The 20193-nt window shown below is 43.9% G+C and overlaps 1 protein-coding gene across 1 annotated transcript in view; it reads right to left on the reverse strand.

Annotated features, from left to right (window-relative positions):
• Positions 1-913, reverse strand: part of SLC4A7 (solute carrier family 4 member 7) — a 174763-nt gene extending 173850 nt beyond the window's left edge. The window contains 1 exon segment of the mRNA XM_030550993.1: positions 723-913. Coding sequence (XP_030406853.1) covers positions 723-770 — 48 coding nt within the window. The 5' untranslated portion in view covers positions 771-913.
• Positions 914-20193: the final 19280 nt, after the last annotated feature.

The raw sequence follows: 20193 nt of genomic DNA on the forward strand, positions 1-20193 counted from the left end.
CTTTAGTTACCATGTGTGCACACTTCTCTTCCTTCCCTCTCCCCCCACCTCCCACCCAACACTGGGCAGAGAGGCAACAGCAGCCTTAAGGAAAGGGAAGAGCGGATCAGCCCTTGCCCTCCCAGCGGGTGCATTAGCCCTACCATGGTTTCACCACAGTGAGGGATGGGAGATGCCCGTTTCAGGCCCCTGCAGCCCATGCTCTCGTACGAGAGAGGGTATCACAGAGACAAGGCTGGAACAAAGGCACCAGCTCGCCCCGCTCTACCACAGCCTCCCCCGTCCACACAGGAGCCAGCGGGGGGCACGGCGGAGGGAGCAGCCTGCCACACACGGCGCAGGCAGGGCTACGGGATGGGGAGGATCGGCTGCTCGCCCAGAGCCCCCAGTGCGCGCACACGCACCAGATGCGCCGTCAGCGGAGCCGAAGCCGGGGCGGGCTGAGGACAGAGGACACCTCGCGAGCGCGTAGCCCGAGGGGGCACATGTGCGCGAACGGCCCTCACACCACGGCCGTTACCGGGGCGGTTCGGCCGCCTCAGGCACTCGGGTACCCGGCGGCGCCGCTTCCGAGTTCCCGCCCGGCGAGAGCCGGGGGGGGGGCAACATCCTCCCCGGCCGGCCGCTGTGACAAAGGGCCGAGCCCGCGCCCCCTCCCCGACCGGCCAGGCGGACGGGCTGCGCCGCGGCTCACACAAAGCGGGCAGGGCTCGGCGCGTTACCGTGGTGAGTAGCGGTCTCATCTGCTCGCCCGCGCGCTCCTCCTCCATGGCGGCGCCCGGCCCCGTCTGCCGGCAGAGAGGCGCGCCTAGAAAGGGGGTCGCCGCTGGCTCCGCGCGGGGGGCGATAGAGCGAAACGAAGGAAGCGCCGCTGCCGAGCCGAGGACGAGACTATATTAACTCTCCGCCACACTCTCCCCCGGCCCCGGCCCCGGCCCCGCCCCCTCTCTACAAAGCCCCGCCCCATCAGCCCGATTGGCAGCGTCTCCGGCTAATCGGAGCGAGAAGGCAGCTCCGCCCCCTCCCACAGCAAGAGGCGGGAGCGCCGCGAAGCGGCAGGGGGCGGGAGAAGGAAACGCAGGGCTCGAGCGGGCAGGGACCTGCTTACCTCTCCCTGGGGGAGACCACAGCAGCGCCCAGTCCAGGGCCCCTTCGCCCCTCCCGCTCACACCAGAGAAGCAGCAGGACAACGCTGAGATGGGAGAAGAATCAGTTTGCACGCAAGACTGTGAATGATTTGCCAACTGCAAAACCAGATTTGCCTCCCTTGGTTTTCACACCTCTACTGCTAAAACAGGGCCTCATCCTCCCTGATTGAACTAACCTCCTTATCTCTAGCTTGCTTCCGTGTATATATATACCTGCCCCTGGAAATTTCCACTACTGCATCCAACAAAGTGGGTATTCACCCATGAAAGCTCATCCTCCAAAACATCTGTTAGTTTATAACGTGCCGCAGGATTCTTTGCTGCTTTTAGAGCTCCAGACTAACACAGCTACCCCTCTGATACTTCCTGCCCATTGTCCCCCCCAATAGTGAGACTGTGCCATGGCTAGTAACACGTGCCCATTTGGGCTGCTGCGAGAGAGGCACACATTCAGAGTTGCCACTAGGCATAACCAGTCTTAAGTAATTACTTAGGGCCCTGAGCAGCTCTAGGAGGGCCCGTTTGCTTTTTTTAGTATGTGTTGTGTGGGAGGCCCCCGAAAATATTCCACCTTAGGTCCCTCAATGGGCTCACGCTGTCTCTGCACACATTGTCAGGAAAGGTATATGCAAAAGGGAGGTGGAAGGTTAAGCACATGTGATAGCATCAAGATGGAACCATTACATGATGCTGAAACGTACGATTTCTGCAGGCCACGGCTTCTCCATAAGAGCAATCAGATACTGGGTGGCAGAACTACACAAGCTATATTTTCTGTTTTAACTTATAGCATGGAGCCCTAGGCTGGACAATTTGGCTGATGTAGTAACCCTCCCTAATATAGAAAAAAAAAAAACCTTTTGTGCAAGTGAAAAGAGCACAAAAAATGTACTTAAATTGTCAATACAAATTTGAAAGAAAAAATTACTAATAAAGTGGGATTTAAACAATTTATTTTAAAAGACAAAAGCAAATTTTAGTCAGGCAAAAGGTTTGACGGTGTCATCAATGTATTTCAAGAGAAAAATAAATTTTACTCATACAAATAATTTGTTTGACACAAATTACTAGTAAGGCTCATTACTTAAAGAATCCTGTGGCACCTTACAGACTAACTGACGTTTTGGAGCATGAGCTTTCGTGGGTGAACACTCACTTCGTCAGATGCATGTAGTGGAAATTTCCAGGGGCAGGTACATATATGCAGGCAAGCTGGGGATAATGAGGTTAGTTCAATCAGGGAGGATGACGCCCTGTTCTAGCAGTTGAGGTGTGAAAACCAAGGGAGGAGAAACTGGTTTTGTAGTTGGCAAACCAGTTTCTCCTCCCTTGGTTTTCACACCTCAACTGCTAGAACAGGGCCTCATCCTCCCTGATTGAACTAACCTCATTATCCCCAGCTTGCCTGCATATATGTACCTGCCCCTGGAAATTTCCACTACATGCATCTGACGAAGTGGGTGTTCACCCACGAAAGCTCATGCTCCAAAATGTCTGTTAGTCTATAAGGTGCCACAGGATTCTTTGCTGCTTTTACAGATCCAGACTAACATGGCTACCCTTCTGATACTTAAAGAATGTTGGCCTTGTGTTTTGTATTGATAGAGGTCACATATACTGTTGCATGGTAATAGCAAAATACTAATGCCAATGGACTCTCAGGTATGGGAAATATGACAGTGTACATGTGTGTCTAGCCTTTTTCCAATACATTTGCTATATGCTACATGTCTAAATGGGAACCATCTGTAGTCTCACACTCATCTGGATCCACACAGGCAACCATATGATGAGAAGAGTACTCACCATCATTGCACAAACAAGGCTGCGTGCATGCCCTGCTCTGTCTTGAACAACTGCAGTTGAACTCACATTTGCCTTTTTACATCCACATGTAATAAGTTACAGCAGTGCGTCAAGGGCAAGTGCCTGTGTCATTAGTGTTGGAGAAATGTATCCATCCTTGTCGTGATGCCTGCCATTTCCAACTAGGGAAGGGATGTCAGGCTGAGATTCTATGGCATGGTTCAAGATAAGGGTCTGGTAATTTGAACATTTAGTATGTTACAGACAAGGAACAAAGCACAGAACAACATGGCTTCATCCCCGCTCTGGTCATTGACAATTAATTAGCATTTAATTGACTACATCATTCACGCAATGCAACATCAAAATCATCCATGCAATGCAGGGAGCATCTATGTGGTCTGATTATCTGCTCCTGAGATGTAAAATGATACAGTGCAAGATGTCGTCAGTCTCCAATATCCAACCCCAGTGGGATCTGAGCTCAAATGTGCAAGACTTGTTAAAAACTTGATGAAGTTCTTGATACACTTTCTCAATTGGACAAAGTAAAAACTGACTCTGCCTGGTCATCTTTTAGGGAAGCAGTAGTCAACATGTCTAAAGAAGTCCTTGGCTTTTGTAAAGAGGAAGTGTCAGGACTGTTTTAATGAAAATGATGATGAGATAAAGCAACTCTTGATATCCATGCATGTTCTTCACATGTTTTGGATAAACAATAAAAACTTATCTATTAAAAAGATGTCTTATTCACGTACACAGTGTAATGTGCAAACTAAGCTTTGCCACATGAAGGGTAGTGGGTGGAAAATAAAAGCCAAGCAGTTTCAATCAGTGGCAGACCAAAGAGATTCCAAATTTTTTTTGATGAGTTGAAGACCACGTACAGCCTGCAGTCTCATGGTATCACCATTATCTAGAACAGAGGTGGGCAAACTATGGCCCGTGGGACTGTCCTGCCCAGGCCCCGAGCTCCTGGACCAAGAGGCTTGCCCGTGGCCCCTCCCCCATTGTTCCCCCTCGCCCACAGCCTCAGCTTGCTCTGCAAGCCAGTGCAATGTTCTGGGCAGCGGGGCCGCAAGCTCCTGGAGCAGCACAGCTGCAGAATCCGGTCTGACCCGGTGCTCTGTACTGCATGGTGGCAGTGGGAGCTGCAGCATGGCCCAGCTCCAGCCCGGTGGCGTGACTGTAGCACTGCCAGCCACCAGTGCTCCAGGCAACGTGTTAAGGGGGCATGGAGCGGGGGTAGGGGGTTGGATAAAGGGCAGGGGAGTTTGGGGTGGTGGTCGGGGGGTGGGGGTGTGGATCGTGGTCGGGGGGAAATGGGGCTGAAGGGCAGGGATCCGGGGGGGCAGTCAAGAAGGACAGGGAGAAGGGGTGGTTGGATGGGGCAGGAGTCCTGGGAAGGCCATCAGGAATGAGAGGAGGGGATGGATGGAGTGGCGGGGGTCCAGGGGCAGTCAGGGGACAGGGAGAAAGGGTGTGTGGATGGGGCAGGAGTCCCAGAGGGGCCGTCAGGGAATGAGGGAGGTGGATGGGGCAGGAGTCCTGGGGGGGAAAATAGGAGGTGGGGGCCAGGCTATGACCCCCTCCCCTAACTGGCCCTCCATACAATTTATGAAACCCGATGCGGCCCTCAGGCCAAAAAAAGTTTGCCTGCCCCTGATCTAGAATGTACATGCATCATTGCTGCTGACTGATCATGGACAAATTCTGAAAAGATAGGCTAGCCTCTTTAATAAGGTTCTGAACTGCCTATCCACCACATCAACATCAACGATCCTGAACAACTTCCAAATCTCATTTCTGAAGTATGGAAAGCTGTCAAGCCAATGTGAAACGGCAAAGCAGCAAATCCTTATGGTATTCCTGCAGAGATCTTCTAATGTGGGGGCCATGAGCTAATCAGGAAGCTCACTGACCTCTATATGAGGTTTTAGGAACAGGAGGAACTTAAAGATGCCAAAATTATTCACCTTTAGAAAAAGAAAGGCAGTCACACTTCTAGCGATAACCATCGGGGCATCTTTCCCCTTGCCACTGCTAACCAATCAACTTGCAGAGAAGATATTGCCTGAAAGCCACTGTGGCTTCTGTTTTAGGAGTGGTACTTCAGACATGATCTTTGCACTCCAGTAAATTCAGGAGAAATTTGAGCAGAATCAATACCTATATGTAGTTGTTATCAATTTTACTAAGGCCTTTGACTCTGTAAATTGAAATGGACTGTAGACAGTCATCCACATGTTCAGTTGCCCCAATAAGTTTGTCAACATTATTCAATCTTTTCATGCAGGAATGCAAGTTCATGTCCTGCATTCTTAGCTCCCTTTGTTGTCACCAGTGGAGTAAAACTAGGTTATGTTCTTGCTCCAACATTATCAAGTATCATGTTTGCAGCTGTTCTAGTAGATGCACTCAGAGACTCTGCCACTCTGAAGTGACTCACATACCTTTGAGTATGGCATTTATATGCAGTATCATGTGCATGGAGGTCCTTCCTCTGCATCACTTGCATGCAAAAACAAAAGTTATTAAGACAATTATTTGCAAATTATTGTTCACTGATGCTTGTGCTTTATAGCAGTTGTTCTCAAACTTTTGTACTGGTGACTCCTTTTACACAGCAAGCCTCTGAGTGCAACCCCCCCTTATAAATTAAAAACACTTTTTAGTATATTTAATACCATTATAAATGCTGGGGGCAAAGCGGGCTTTGGGGTGGAAGCTGACAGCCCCCGACCCCCCACGTAATAATCTCACGACCCCTTGAGGGGTCATGACCCCCAGTTTGAGAACCCCTGCTTTATAGTGCTTTATTGACCCATAACCTTGGGGACATTCAGTAGCTCACTGACTGCTTTGCACATGCAGCAAAACATTTTGGCTTAACGAGCCTAAAGACGACAGAAGTCAATGGCCCAACCTTGATTGGAGAGTAATGCAACTACTCCACGTGTGTCCATCAATGGTGTACCACTCAAGGCTATTCACAAATTTTGCTACCTAGGCCATGTCATGTCACAAGATGCAATGATCAATGACAACATTACAAAGTACATTGGTTCAGCCAGCAGTGCCTTCGGAACACTTCAGCATCATCTCTGGAACAAACATGGTGTCAAGACTGCCAACAAAATCTGATGTTTACTATGCTGTTGTCATCACCACACTCTTCTACAGCTGTGATACGTGAACTACTTATTGACCCCACATAAAATGACTGGACCAATTCTACCTACGACATCTGCGGGGGATAATGGAAATTAAATGGCAAATTTGGTTCCAAATACCAAGGTCCTTGAGTGCTGCAACATTACAGGCATTGAAGCTTTTATAGTGAGAGCACAGCTGAGGTGGTGCAGTCATGTGGTCCATTTGTCTGACAGCAGGATACCAAAGATTGTCATTTATGGAGAACTGCAGACTGGAATTCATTTTAGGGGAAGACCAAGAAAACATTACAGAGACACTTTCAAGGCCAACCTCCAATCTTGACCTCAACACCTAGGAGCTCTTAGCTCATGACAAGATCTAATGGGAGCAGCTCTGCCACCTCAGACTGAAAGATTTTGAGAACTTGTGGACTGCTGCAATCAAGGAGAGATTGAAGCCAAAAGCAGCATACATTCATCTACAGTTGTGTTCACCTGAGGCACTTGCAGATGGGGCTACAGGTCCAAAATTTGTTGTTTATCTCATCTCATTAAGACAGCTAAGCCTCAATCCACCAAAGAATTTAAGTCTATGATTAACTTTAAACGTAGGCTTATGTGCTTTGCTGGATCACCATTGAGTACCATTGACCCCCAACTCACCACAAGAAGTGACCCTCAAGTTTCACCTTCATGTTGCTGAGTCATTCACTCTTACCCCAACCAGCTAAGCTCTGTGCTCCCTGTTGATTATATACATCTGCCATCCAATTAACATTTTAACCAAACACTTCCAGTGGGTGGCTTCCACCTTCGGCTCTCTGCACTTAAGTCATTAACCCTCTACATTACAGCCCTATCATAAAATTCAGTGAAATAATGTAACCCCTTTATGCCTCGATATCATCATCTGTAAAATAGGAATAATAAAGCTTAGCTCCATTTGTAAAGGGTCTACAGATCCATAAAGAAAAGATATAGGGTTTCTGAAAGGAATTGTGCAACTTGAGACTCTAATCCTTTCCAATAAGGCTGTTTTGGCAGATCATATTCTTCCCACACAATCTCCTTCCCCTATCCCAGGGAGTTAGATCACACCCTGTTGCTGCAAAGCCAGCCTCAATGTGTTTGGTCACCCTCTGGGCTCATTGACACACACTTAATTGAGAGTTTGGCAATTTTCTAAATATAAAAAAAATGCCTTAAGAGTTAGTATTTCCAGGGTGAGTTAACCTCTGAAGGTTTCCAGCACACAATTAGAACCAATAACTCTGTAAAAGTTATGCTGTTAATTAATATTATTGAGTTATGTGTGTATGGGTGGTGTGTAAAGAATTAAAGATATGTGATGGAAATATGTTCTCAAAAGGTGTTTTATGAGCAGTACATTAACCCAGACTATCCTAGACAAAGGAATATTGTTTTGTGTTTTTTCTGTCTCCCCAATGTAAATTGAGCCAGGTTAACACTCAGAGGACAATGGAAAGGACATCTACACAGAAGGTAAACAAAGCATCAACTAAATGAGCAAAGAGGGATGAAAGGAAATCCACATAATGATCATGACCGGGGCTGGAACCTGCACCCTCAGGATGCTTTCCTAGCTCTTCTTGAAACAGACTTTGGAAAAGTTAAGCCAAAAGAAAGAGCCATTTTGACATCTATCACTCAGTAATTTGAGCATTGGCCTGTTAAACCCAGGGTTGTGAGTTCAATCCTTGAGGGGGCCATTTAGGGATCTGGGACAAAAATGTCTGGGGATTGGTCCTGCTTTGAGAGGGGGTTGGACTAGATGACTTCCTGAGGTCCCTTCCAACCCTGATATTCTATTATTATAATCTCATTTTCATTAATTTCACTCTCCATTGTTCAGTATACATGTAAATGCTTGAGATATTGCCATGAACTTTACATCAGATGAATAATTCCTTCATTCGCAATACATGATTAATAATCTAATTATTTTTTCTGTGTTATATACCTAGTAAAAATAAGTAAAAAAAATGTCAAGGTAGCGATTCTACTTGTGCAACCACCATGTTTCCAAATGAAGTATCTTTTTTTAAATAACAAAGGCACCAGTTTTCAGTAGGTACTAAAACCGAAGTTCCCTTTAAGCTGTGTGACTGCGCAGCAGCCTATTAAGTGCTATGCAGGCACTCAAGGCTGTGGCAGGGAGAGGTGTCCCTCCCCCAGCCCTAACCCAGTCCGAGCCAGGACCTGCCACAGCCAGGGGTGAGGCACCTATTCTGCAGCCCCAGCCCCGGAGCTGCTGTGGCGGGGAGAGGCACCTCTCCCCTGCAGTCCAGGTGATGCTGCGGGAAGAGAGAGCTGGGGGAGTCCTCTCTCCCCATTGTAGCCCTGGGGCATCCTGCACCTCAACCTCCTCATCCCCAGCCCCAGCCCCAGAGCCTGCACACCCAGCTGGAGCCCTCACTTCCCCCCCCCCCCCGTACACACACCTGAACCCTCTGCCCCAGCCCTGAGCCCTTCATCCTTGGCCTCACCCTTCTGCCCCAGCCCTGAGCCCTCTCCCACACTCTAAACCCCTCAGGCCCCACCCCTGCCACATGAATTTTGTTACAGGCATCAATATGGAGGTGATGTGTGACACATCACCTCCATATTGGTACACATAACAAAATTCATTCCGCACATGCATGGGAAAAATTCAAGGGAACACTGACTGAAACCAACATTTTAAATACCCTACATGGGAGCTTTGGCCATTAAAGTTAATGGGTGACACAAGGCTAAAAACCACATGCTTCATTTCCAAAATCTATTCTTAAGTGTTTGTGACATTTCAGTCTTTGGAAAATGTATGTGTGTTGGGTAGGAGATCTGTATTAAAAATACCTTGATTGTATTCTTTTAACCATGCAAGACTTAAAATGACCATTAATCCTAAATTATTATTTAGTGACAGTTTAAAATATATTGTTTTTCTTATGGCTTACCAAGTCCATTATACATTGCCTTCTCTCTCTCTCTCCTTTGTGTTTGAGGAACAAACTGTACATTGGCATTCTGTGTTGGGAAGAATCAGGAAAACTTTACTTCTAAAGGGAGATTTAGAAAACAATGTGAAAAGGGAACAGACAAATGTATCAGTAAACCAGGAAGGTGGCTCCTTAGCTTGAGGCCAGTTCATAGGGAACTGCTTTGAATGTGGTTTCTTGATGAGCACAGAATGAATAATTAAAAACTTGTCTGCAAGTGAAGGACATGACTGATACACATGAGGTTACATGCACCATCAGGATCTTCTTTATCTGATATTTTGGGGGAGAATGCTGGCTGGCAGCTTACCTTCCTCCCACATCTCCCATGGAAATACCTGCTGCGTATGCTACCTCCCACAGTACCTGAGGTTTTGCTAAAATACCTCTTATTGTGGCATCTAAATGTCATGTGCACCCAGCTTCTATGGCCGCCTCCCCACAAAATGTAGTCCCACCAGCTGTCATTCCCAGTTCTGTTCTTCTCCACTCATACAGAACAAGATTCTTCTCTAAATATAAACACAACACACACTCTCTTGTAAGGAAAAGCAAGACTGAAAGAAGGAACATTCAGAATCAATTCCCTCACCCACACCACACCAAAGCGCACACACAGAAGGAGAGGCCTCAATCAGCTTAATCCTTCTCCCATACTGAAGGCCTAGAGTGGCATTCTGCCCTTTTCCCTTTGCAGGCATTAAAATCCTCAAGGACAATGGAAATTGTGTGGCTGTAGTAGGTGGGAATAAAATGATGGAAATGCTGTACAGATGGACTTTACATCCCTTGCACTCCACAAAATGTTACTCCCTGTTTTCTCCCTGCAAGAGGCATTGCGAGGCACTGGCCAGTGAATTGCACCATCATACAGATCATGAGGCCTAACCTTCAACTTAATAAGCACACAGAGACATAGCTCCTACTATGGCTAATGGACAGGAGATTGATGCCAAGGGTATCTATGTGGAGTCCCTGTGCCTCTGCATAGGCTTTGGAGCCCTGATGTAATCTTCCTGGCTGCAATTGCTCTGGTACTCTCCCTGAAAGGGACTTTCTCCACTGCAAAGGGAGCTCTAAGGGAAAGTAATACAACCTCAAACTGTAATAACCTTTCTAAAATAATCTTAACAAGGTTGATCGGCCTCCACCCAACATTGCCCCATCCACCCACAACAGGACCACCCTCTTTTTACCCCCTCCGCAACAACCATTCTCCATGGAGTCTGGAGAAAGGGATGAGTTACTTGAAGGGTTTGTCTACATTGAAACACTATAGCAGCACAGCTGCAGCGCTCAAGTCAAGTGTAGACTCTCCCTTTGCTGATCGGAGGGGTTCTTCTGTCTGTGTACGTAATCCACAGTATTCCTTCTGTCGACCTAGCGCTGTTTACACGGGGACTTAGGTTGGCTTACCTACACTGCACAGGACTGTGGATTTTTGACACTCCTGAATGATGCAGTTAAGCCAACCTAATTTACTAGTGCAGGCCAGGCCTAACTTAAGTTAGGGACTAGACCAGTCCCTGGGCAGCCCCAGAATGCTGGGTCTGTAAAGGTGGCCTTGCCACTACTCCTGAGCTGAACCTCAGACTCAGTTCAGAGCCAGGATCTAATTTCCTTTTATTCTCACTGAATGCCACAAGGTGCATTAGAGTATTAATAGAAATCATACAACAATTCCACTTTGTGTATCTCAGAGTCAACAAGAAATATAAGGTAGAAGATAACTTTTGGACGTCTTTAATTATTAGTGATAAGATACCTTAAATATTGCCAATATCTACCTGCTTACCATAACCTACAGGGGACTAAGTACCCAAATTATGGCTTCATACAAGTGGCATTTATCAAAGTCCATAGGCCATCAGCTGATAAACAAAGGTTCTCATTAACAGGGGTGGCTCTAGGCATTTTGCCGCCCCAAGCACTGAGGCAGACTGCCTTCGACGGCTTGCCTGCGGAGAGTCCGCTGGTCTCGCAGACTGCGGGAGGTCCGCTGAAGCTGCGGGACCAGCGGATCCTCCGCAGGCAAGCCGCAGAAGGCAGCCTGCCTGCCACCCTCGCAGTAACTGGCAAAGCGTCCCCAGTGGCTTGCCACCCCAAGCACGCGCTTGGCGTGCTGGTGCCTGGACCCGCATTACTGTCAGCTTTCATGATAACAACCAGAGGTTGTATTTTCAGAGTTGCATAAGGTATCCTATTGAATTAGGTTTGAATGCACCTATGTGAATGCTCTCACTTCTTATTATTCAGGTAGCCCATGTTCTCAGAAGCATGCCATAAGGATAGCTGTCCAAGAAGGAATGTATTTGGCAGTGAATATGTAATGCAGACATCCCTGGGTGGGTCAGCAGCAGCAGAGATCAAACCATTAATCTCTGGATTTTAATGCATGAGTCTCTACTGCCTGAGCTAAAAGACCTCTGTCTCTTAGTCAAGTCTGTAGCAGATGCATCAATCTCTAGTGGGTCGAGCCACCACTAAAGGGGGACAAAGTAACATACTGAGTAGGCATAGCATGCAAATAAATTCACAATTTTATCCAATCTGTGAGGAAATTGTACAATAGGAGAGTTTGTTTTAGTCTCTCCCTTAAGGGCAACATGGAGATTGTCTAGGATGTAAATGTGCCTTTGTTCTAGAGGTAAGATTAATAGATGATCCACCAATTTACATAAAATACCAAAGAGAGGACCAGTAGCGAGGCTAACTGAGAAAAAACAGCATTGGCAGGAAAGCATGGGTGTGAGGATCACTTATTTAAAACTCACAGGTGATTACCCCAAGTTTTGTCATATTATAATTAAACTTAAGAAGATAGCACCTCTAATGAGCAGCCCGTATTCCCTGAAGGATATCAGGCTAGGAATTACTGACGCTATCATCTCCTCACAAGGGGATTGTTGTCAAAATCCCTTATGTGAGTCTAACTTCTAGAAAGTTCAAGACTTCTATTTGAGACTTGTAATGAGCAGAGCAAATACCACAAGGTGATATAAGTGCAACGACAAGATAACATGTGGAAGGGAGAGGGGACTGTTACTGAATCAGCTCAGTGCCTGAAGTGTTATTTTTGGTTCAAGGTTTGATTCTTTTCTAAAATACTCAATGAAAACCTAAGCAGGTGAAGTGTTTATGTGAGTATACCTCCTATCTACTTGCTGTGGGGTACTTATCATAAAGATGCAAAAATAGGGCACAGACCCAATTTTATTTTTCCTTTTCTGGTTACCATGCATGCACACATTGGTAGTAGACTCTTCTTAGTACTCTGTTCTTGCAAGTTTCTATTAAGCTTGTGCATTAACAATAGTGATCAGGGCCTGAAATAATTAAAAAAAAAAGGCAATGAATGAAGAATTTATTAACATGTTTCTTCTAAGTAGTCAGGAGGTCTCCCAAATATCAAGAGAACCAGATCTCAGTTAAGAAAAACTTTCCCAATCTATTATCAAAGGTGTGTGTGAGGTGGGGGAGAACGGCCAGAAATGGAAATCACTAGCTAACAAGTGGAAAGGTCAGGTACAGCATGCACTCTCTACCTCGTTTCCTAAGCCACCCATGTTCCTTGTTCATGGGAGTTACAGGTTAAGCTGGCAGTCTGCTTACTCCATTGTAGTGAAAATTAAAACTTATCTACACTTTATGTATAAGGATTATAATTTTTTTAAATATTTATGAAGAATAAATTGCTAACTCGGAATTAAATGCTACCAAAAACAAACTTTCTATCAACAAACTGAACATGCACAGTGTTGCTTCTGTAGCACCCGTGTCTAGTGTGGAATCAGATTACATCCCAACAGCCTTGTGACTACACAACCAACCAAGTTGTTTGTGAGGGCTTTGAGGAGATACAAATAGCTGTGTCTCTGATAGACAGCTGTGCACCACCACATGCACTGCACTTCAGTTATGGAGGAATTACCTTCAAGAGTTTAAAATTTGATTTATGAACTATAGCTTAAAACAAACAGACTTTATTACACAGCCATTTACCCATGAAATGACAGACTAATCAGGGAGTAAAAATGCTGACAAAATTGCAGCAAAAGTTAGATGTTGTACTACCACTTGTTTAATGAAGGGTTTAATGCTACAGTCAGAACACACAGGTCTTATTTTAAAAGATAGGACAACTTCTTAGTTATGTAGCACAAACTTAGCTTGTCTACACTACCGCTTATGTCAATGTAAGTTATGTTGCTCAGGAGTGTAAAAAAGCCATCTCCAAGCAAGTTACATTGACTTAAAGCTGTGTCCTCACTGCTTTATGTCAGGAGGAGACACCCTCCTGATGACATAGCTTCTACCTCTCATTGAGGTGGAGTAATTATGCTGATGGGAGAGCGCTGTCCTGTCGGCATAGCACATCTTCACCAGATGTGCTGCAGCTACACCGATGTAGCACAGTAGTGTAGACTAGTAATTTAGTGTAGACTAGTAATTTTTGTATTCTTTCTTTAATGGTTGTTCAAGCTTGGTTCTACAGAAAATTTACAAGCTTGAGCTCTGTATCAACATTTAGCCAACAGAGACAGCCACAACACAAATAAACCACTTGGATTTCCTTTAGTCTTTTAATTGTGAGGGGAGTGGTTAAAATTTCACCAAGTCTCACTCATAAAATATTAACCTGCAGATTTTGAGTTGCCAGATATATTCACATCATCCCATTCACCTCTGAAGGTAGGTGCATCTTGGGTTTCTGTCTAATTAGGTATAAATCAGCCATTCCTCATTCCCAAAAATTGTCTTCACAGGGATACATTACATAGGCTGTTCTATCATTCATCTGCCTACATGATCTTTCACATCCTGAATAAAATTATTTCCTTATTACTGCCTATCTTGAGGTTGCATGTGGATGGAAGAGGTTCTAAATTTGGGTTTGATATTGGAGATGTCACAGATTCTTAAAAGGTTTGTTCTTTAAGTATTACCACAAAACATTTCTAGTCATGTTCATGTTGCATCTGGGCAACACCAGAAAATCTCATCTGTTATATTAATTCAATAATTAATCTAGCGTGGATTCAGTGAAATCAATTTTTAGAAAGGTACTTTATAGAATATTTTAGGAACCAAATACCACTTACTGAGTATGCTCCACACAATACATATGTGAAAAGCCCAACATATTGGGATGTTTCCTTCCTTTATAAAACTTAACACAGGAGCAATAGAATGAGGATAGCAGGAAGAAAAGAAATAACTGGGAAGGGAAGGAGGAAGGGAGGGAGCAAAAGGGGCAGGATTCAGGAGAATAGATGACTCAGAAAACAGATGTACTATGTACAAAGTACATCATTTTCAAACTTGAATACCTAAAGTTACACTATCTAAAGGTGCATTATCTAAATCCATAATTAGATACCTATTTAAATAACCTGACTTTCAAATGTGTTGAATAAGAGCTGTGGGTACTCAGCACCTCTGAAAATCCATTTTGGTCAATTTCACGGTCGTAGGATTTTAAAAATCATAAATTTCATGATTTCAGCTATTTAAATCTGAAGTTATCTGGTGTTGTAATTGTAGTGTTCCTGACTCAAAAAGGAGTTGTGGGGTGGTCACAAGGTTATTGTAGAGGGGGTTGCGGTACTGGTACCCTTACTTCTGCACTGCTACTGATGGGGTGCTGCCTTTAGAGCTGGGTGCCCAGCCAACACCTGTTGCTCTCCAGCTGCCCAGCTCTGAAGTCAGAGCAGAAGTAAGGGTAGCAATACCAGGACTCCCTAAAATAATGTTGTGACCCTCCCTGCAACTCCTTTTTGGGTCAGTACCCCCAATATGAGAAACACTGGTTTTCCCTGTGAAATCTGAATAGCATAGGGTAAAAGCACACAAAAAACCAGATTTCACAGTGGGAGACCAGATTTCAGAGTTGTGATGTGTTTTTCATGGCCGTGAATTTGGTAGGGCCCTAGACAAACTTTAAAATTAACATGAGAACCTAATTCATTTTATTCATTCATTCCTCAGCTGTGGAACTCATGCTTACTTAGATGAGTTCTTACATGAATATTCCCATTAACTTCCAAGTGAGCAAGGATTCCACCATTGGGCACTCAGGGTTTGATGAAACTTTGTATGATGTATAGTATGTTGAATGACTCCAATTTGGGTTGAGTGTTTGGAATGCCTGTAACAATAAAAGTAAAGTTGTAAAAAAGAAACTGACTTTATCGTCTCCTTATAAAGATCTAAAAGTTTAATCATATATGGACTGGATCTTAGAAAAGTTGGTAAAGAACCCTAGCACTAACACGATTCCAGAGAATTTTGTTATTTTCTTCTGCCATAACTAGAATGCTTAGTTTTTAAGGGTAAATCCCGCTCTGCCACTTCCCCATCTTTAGATGCAGAGGTTCTCAAATGAAGTGGAAATTATGTGATTCCACTGCACAAGATGGGACCAGATAATACATTTGAGGAGCTGATGCAGAATGGGTACGGAGATGTGTCAGAGCTGAGGTGAAGATGATAAAGCCACCAGCCATTTTCTCCCACAGAATGGATTCAAAAGGAGCCATGGTAGTTACAAAAGTCTCAGGGTTGCATTAGCAACTTTGGAGCAGCTCCATCACTACTCTGTGCCCTGAGGAAAAGGATTCCTTCCCCCAAGCAGAACCAGCGCAACCCATTAGGTGACCTAGGGAGTCGCCTAGGGCACTTACATTTGGGATGGCAGCCACCCCAGCATCAGCGGTGTTTCAGGGCGGGACCTTCCGCCGCCTCTGTCAGGGGCACCATTTCAGGGGCGGGACCTTCTGCCACCTAGGGTGCCAAAAAAGCTGGCGGCGCTCCTGCCCCAAGTAAGCCACTATACCTGAGAGCACAAGTCACATAACTGGACTGTGTGCTTAGGGGAGGATTTGCTTCCTACTGCTTTTATTTTTTGAGAATTAGATCTTTTCCTTAAAAGCTATCATTGGTGATTTTTGTTTTGCCATATTCCTGCCATCTCAAAATGGCTACGCCAGTAGCAAGTTGTGCTCTGCTTGATTACCGAGTGCTACTGACAGGCTATGAAATGTGCACACCAGTAGTCTTTGTTGAAACATCTTGGCTGAAGAGTTCTGGACTTTTCAAAGTGTCCAGCAGAAGATTACAAAATTGTTTTTTTGATGTCCACAGCTCCTATTGACTGAACAAGCGAGACCTTGGAGGAAGTTAAAAACTGGGTGAAAACCTGACCCCGTTGAACTCAATGGAAGTTTGGTCCTTGATTTCAGTGGGCCATGCTTTCACTATTTAAATCTATCATATGATCTCTGGGCCTCTATCAGCTCAGCTGTATGAGAAGGTGGTCACTTGCTGGTTTGAACTAGCGTGGTGGATTCTCTGTAACTTAAAGTCTTTTACTGAAGTCCTCAAATCTTGATTTATTCAGCCAGAGGTTATGTGGGTGAGGTTCCCTGGCCTGCAACGTGCAGAAGGTCGATGATCATGATGGTCTTTTCTGGCCTTAAAGTCGATGAGTCTATATGGAGGGTATCATTCAGATTCCAACACCAGGGAGGTGATCCCCCAGACTGCTTCATTAACTGCATTTTCTATATGTTTGTACAGTGTCTAGCACAATGGGGCCCTGACTTTGTTGAGCCTCTAGGTGCTATTACAATATAAATGATAAATACATAATAATAAATGATATGATAAAGTATATGGTACAAGAAATTGTAAAGTGTGTGAACTGCACTGGCAGATGTGACTGCTCAGCTTCAGCTGACTTTTGTAACACGGTTCTTCAATATGATAGCAACATGGGTTTGGTCCTAACCACTCCATATCACAACATCAGATTCTGTTCTGACACACTCTGGGTAGTATCATCATGGCCTCAGTGGGGAGTTACGAAGTTATACCAGCTGAGGATCAGGCCCACTGGCAACATGCATCACATTTTTTCAGGGCATATGCACATACATTAATAAATACCAAATTCAACTGACTAATGTTGGCTACAACATGGGGGGAGAGATAGCTCAGTGGTTTGAGCATTGTCCTGCTAAACCTAGGGTTGTGAGTTCAATCCTTGAGGGGGCTATATAGAGACCTAGGGCAAAAATCTGTCTCGGGATTGGTCCTGCTTTGAGCAGATGGCTGGACTAGATGATCTCCAGAGGACCCTTCCAACCTTGATATTCTATGATAAAAGAACCAAAACAAAAAAAACTCCAAAGAGTGGACAAACCCCCTCCATAAAGGTAACAGATCCCATTCTTACCATGCTCCTTAAACTCCAACCAACCATTTCTGTTTTATCTGGATTATGTTTCAACAAACTTCTTCTCACCTTGGTTCCAATGTCAACCAGGCACTGAAAAAGCAAATGTTGCACTTCCAAGCTTTGGTGAAAGAGTGCTGCATGTCATCTGCATACTGATGGCACCACAGCCAAAACTGCTTCCATCTCCTCCCCAGTAGCTTCATATACATTTTGAACAGGATACATGACAAAATAGATCCCTACAGAACACTGCACAAGAGAGTTTATCAGGATAGATAAGAGATGACACAACAATACTCTCTGGAATCTTTCCAAGTAACAGGAGTGGGAGCACCGAAATGCACCCCTGCCAGGGTCCTTAGTTAATAGTCAAGGTGACAAAACTTCATGATTAGTAGTATCCAAAACTGATAAGAAATCTAAAAGAATCAATATAAACAGATGATCTTTTCCATTGTTTTGAGGATTAGCAAAGCTACTGTAGCCCCTCACTTTGGTTCTCCTATCAGAGTTTGATTTGCATTTGCTATTTAATTATGTTTTTGTATTGTACCAAAGTCCATGTCACTTGGTTTAATGCTGACAGCATAAACCTGTGGGATAACGTCCATTGTTGCTAGGTTAAATCCAATCTTCCTGTTGCTCTAGCAAAAGATATTATTTGTGAAACACAAACCTGACTCACAATGGATGTTGTATTTGTTTCTTTGTTCCTACACCCAGGAAAGTCTCTACAATCGATTTCTGTAAGTTTAATGATTTCCTAACTGAGCCACCGTATAATTAGAATATAGTCCCTCCTATCCCATGATTAAATGCCAGCATTATTAGTATTTGTAAAGAATACGATTTTATATAACACCTTCACACTTAAGGTATCTCAATACACTTTAAAAATTAAACACCTTGCATACTGCTAGAGCAAGCAAATGTAGCAGACCTATGTGCTCTGCAATCACACTATAAACATTTAGATTCTCATAACAAAAATGTTTCTAATGTGTGACAGAGAGAGAACATTGTCCACGAATCTATGATTATGACCTCTTTCTAAAAATATATTTGGCAATGCTGTGTTTACCTACAAGACAGATGGGTGAAGGCCCACGGCAACAGTAAATGAGGAGCAAAATCTGGCAGTCACAATAGCAAGAGGGAAGCAACACATAGATGATTTTACATAAAATATTTCTGCGTAAATTTTCATTTGGTTCAGCTATGTATTCCGTTATTGCCTGAGGACAGCTCCATGATCAAATGCATTGTGTCCTTTGCTGGATACAGTGAGTCCAGTGCTCTTGCATATACTAGAAATGTTGTCTTTTTGCCAAATCTGGCACCGGTATCCTACAGGGATTGGGAGGAGTAAATTTTTACCTCCTGCTTTAAACGGCGAAATCCAGAGACAATATTTTTAGTCCCGGACTGGGAAAAGAGAAAAGATTAGTCTTTCAGTATCTTGGGCTCTATAACTTAAGACTTTTGCAACAATCAGAGATGATCTGAAGGGTTCTTAATTTAAGACTATTAAATAAGACAGAAGGATTGTTAGAGGGCTTATTCCTTCACCCTCTCACTTCCCTGGTCCTTCTCGCGTGAACAGAGAGCAACAATACCTGAATTTTGAAGGTGCAAACAATTCGATGTTTATTGGGGTGAACTTCCAGCAAGCTTAAATCAAAGTTCCTTTTTCCTTATTTTTGAATCCCAACTTACTTCCTTTTTGCCCCTAATTTATATAGTAATATTCTCAGCTATACCTTAACCAATCATTTTACTGAAGTTTACCTAACCAGTTCTAACATATTGTAACATGATTAGCTAACCAATTATATCCCACCACCTTAATTAGTTTACACCCAGCAAAATTAATTATACGGCAAAAGGAAAATCACAGAACCAGACAAGACCATGCAAATAAACAATAGTGAAGTGGGAACTATAAGGACAAAACAATACAGAAGTAAGGATTTCACAACTACATCTATAAAGGCATAAGGGTTTCCAACTATGTCTATTAATAAGTCAGTTCTTACCAAACAGAAAACTATCAAACTACATTTCCTTTTACATCTTCTAGGCTCTTCCCTTTATCTGGAGGTAATAGATTGGATCACCTTTCTAACAGCCCCAGATTGCCTTATTTCAATATGTCTAGGTTGGAATGCAAGGCTGTAACCATATGCTTCCCAGTTTATGGCTGCTCCCACTGCTTAGCCAAAGGCCTTAGCTTAAAAACAGGGCCTCAGACTATCACAGTGAGAGAAGGCCCTTACATGGGCAAACAGAAATTTTGATTCTTTCTTTTATACCTCTGTGACTAGCTAAATGATAAACATATACCTAAATTCTTAAAGTATAGGTCTTACCAGACAGGCCTAAATATCTATATCCTAACAAGGATGTTAACTTGTTTTTTTCTCTATTAATATCATTAGCTAAGAGTGGAATTTGCAAATGTGCCTAAGTACCTCAGATGCACAAGTCTCATTGAATTTCAATGGAATGGCTCTTTGAAAATTTCATCATACAGATATATAGGTATAGTTAATATTTTCTATATTTTACACTAGCTAAAACATTTAAATGTAGTACATTTACAGTTTACTAATTTATAATAATGAACTACAGCGATCTGTGACAGTTTGAGTGGCTTTGTGGGACATATTTTACAATCTGGGCCAAATTCTGCACTCACACCAAAATAACTCTATTGACATCAATGGAATTACTCCAAATTTACACAGGTGTAAACTGAAAGTAGAATTTGTCCCTCTGTTTTTACATCAAATTCTCATAGCTACTGGTCAGAGTTCTACCTACAGAACAGAAGCATTATTTGG

The sequence above is a fragment of the Gopherus evgoodei genome, chromosome 2, assembly GCF_007399415.2.
Source record: "Gopherus evgoodei ecotype Sinaloan lineage chromosome 2, rGopEvg1_v1.p, whole genome shotgun sequence".
Taxonomy (NCBI): domain Eukaryota; kingdom Metazoa; phylum Chordata; order Testudines; family Testudinidae; genus Gopherus; species Gopherus evgoodei.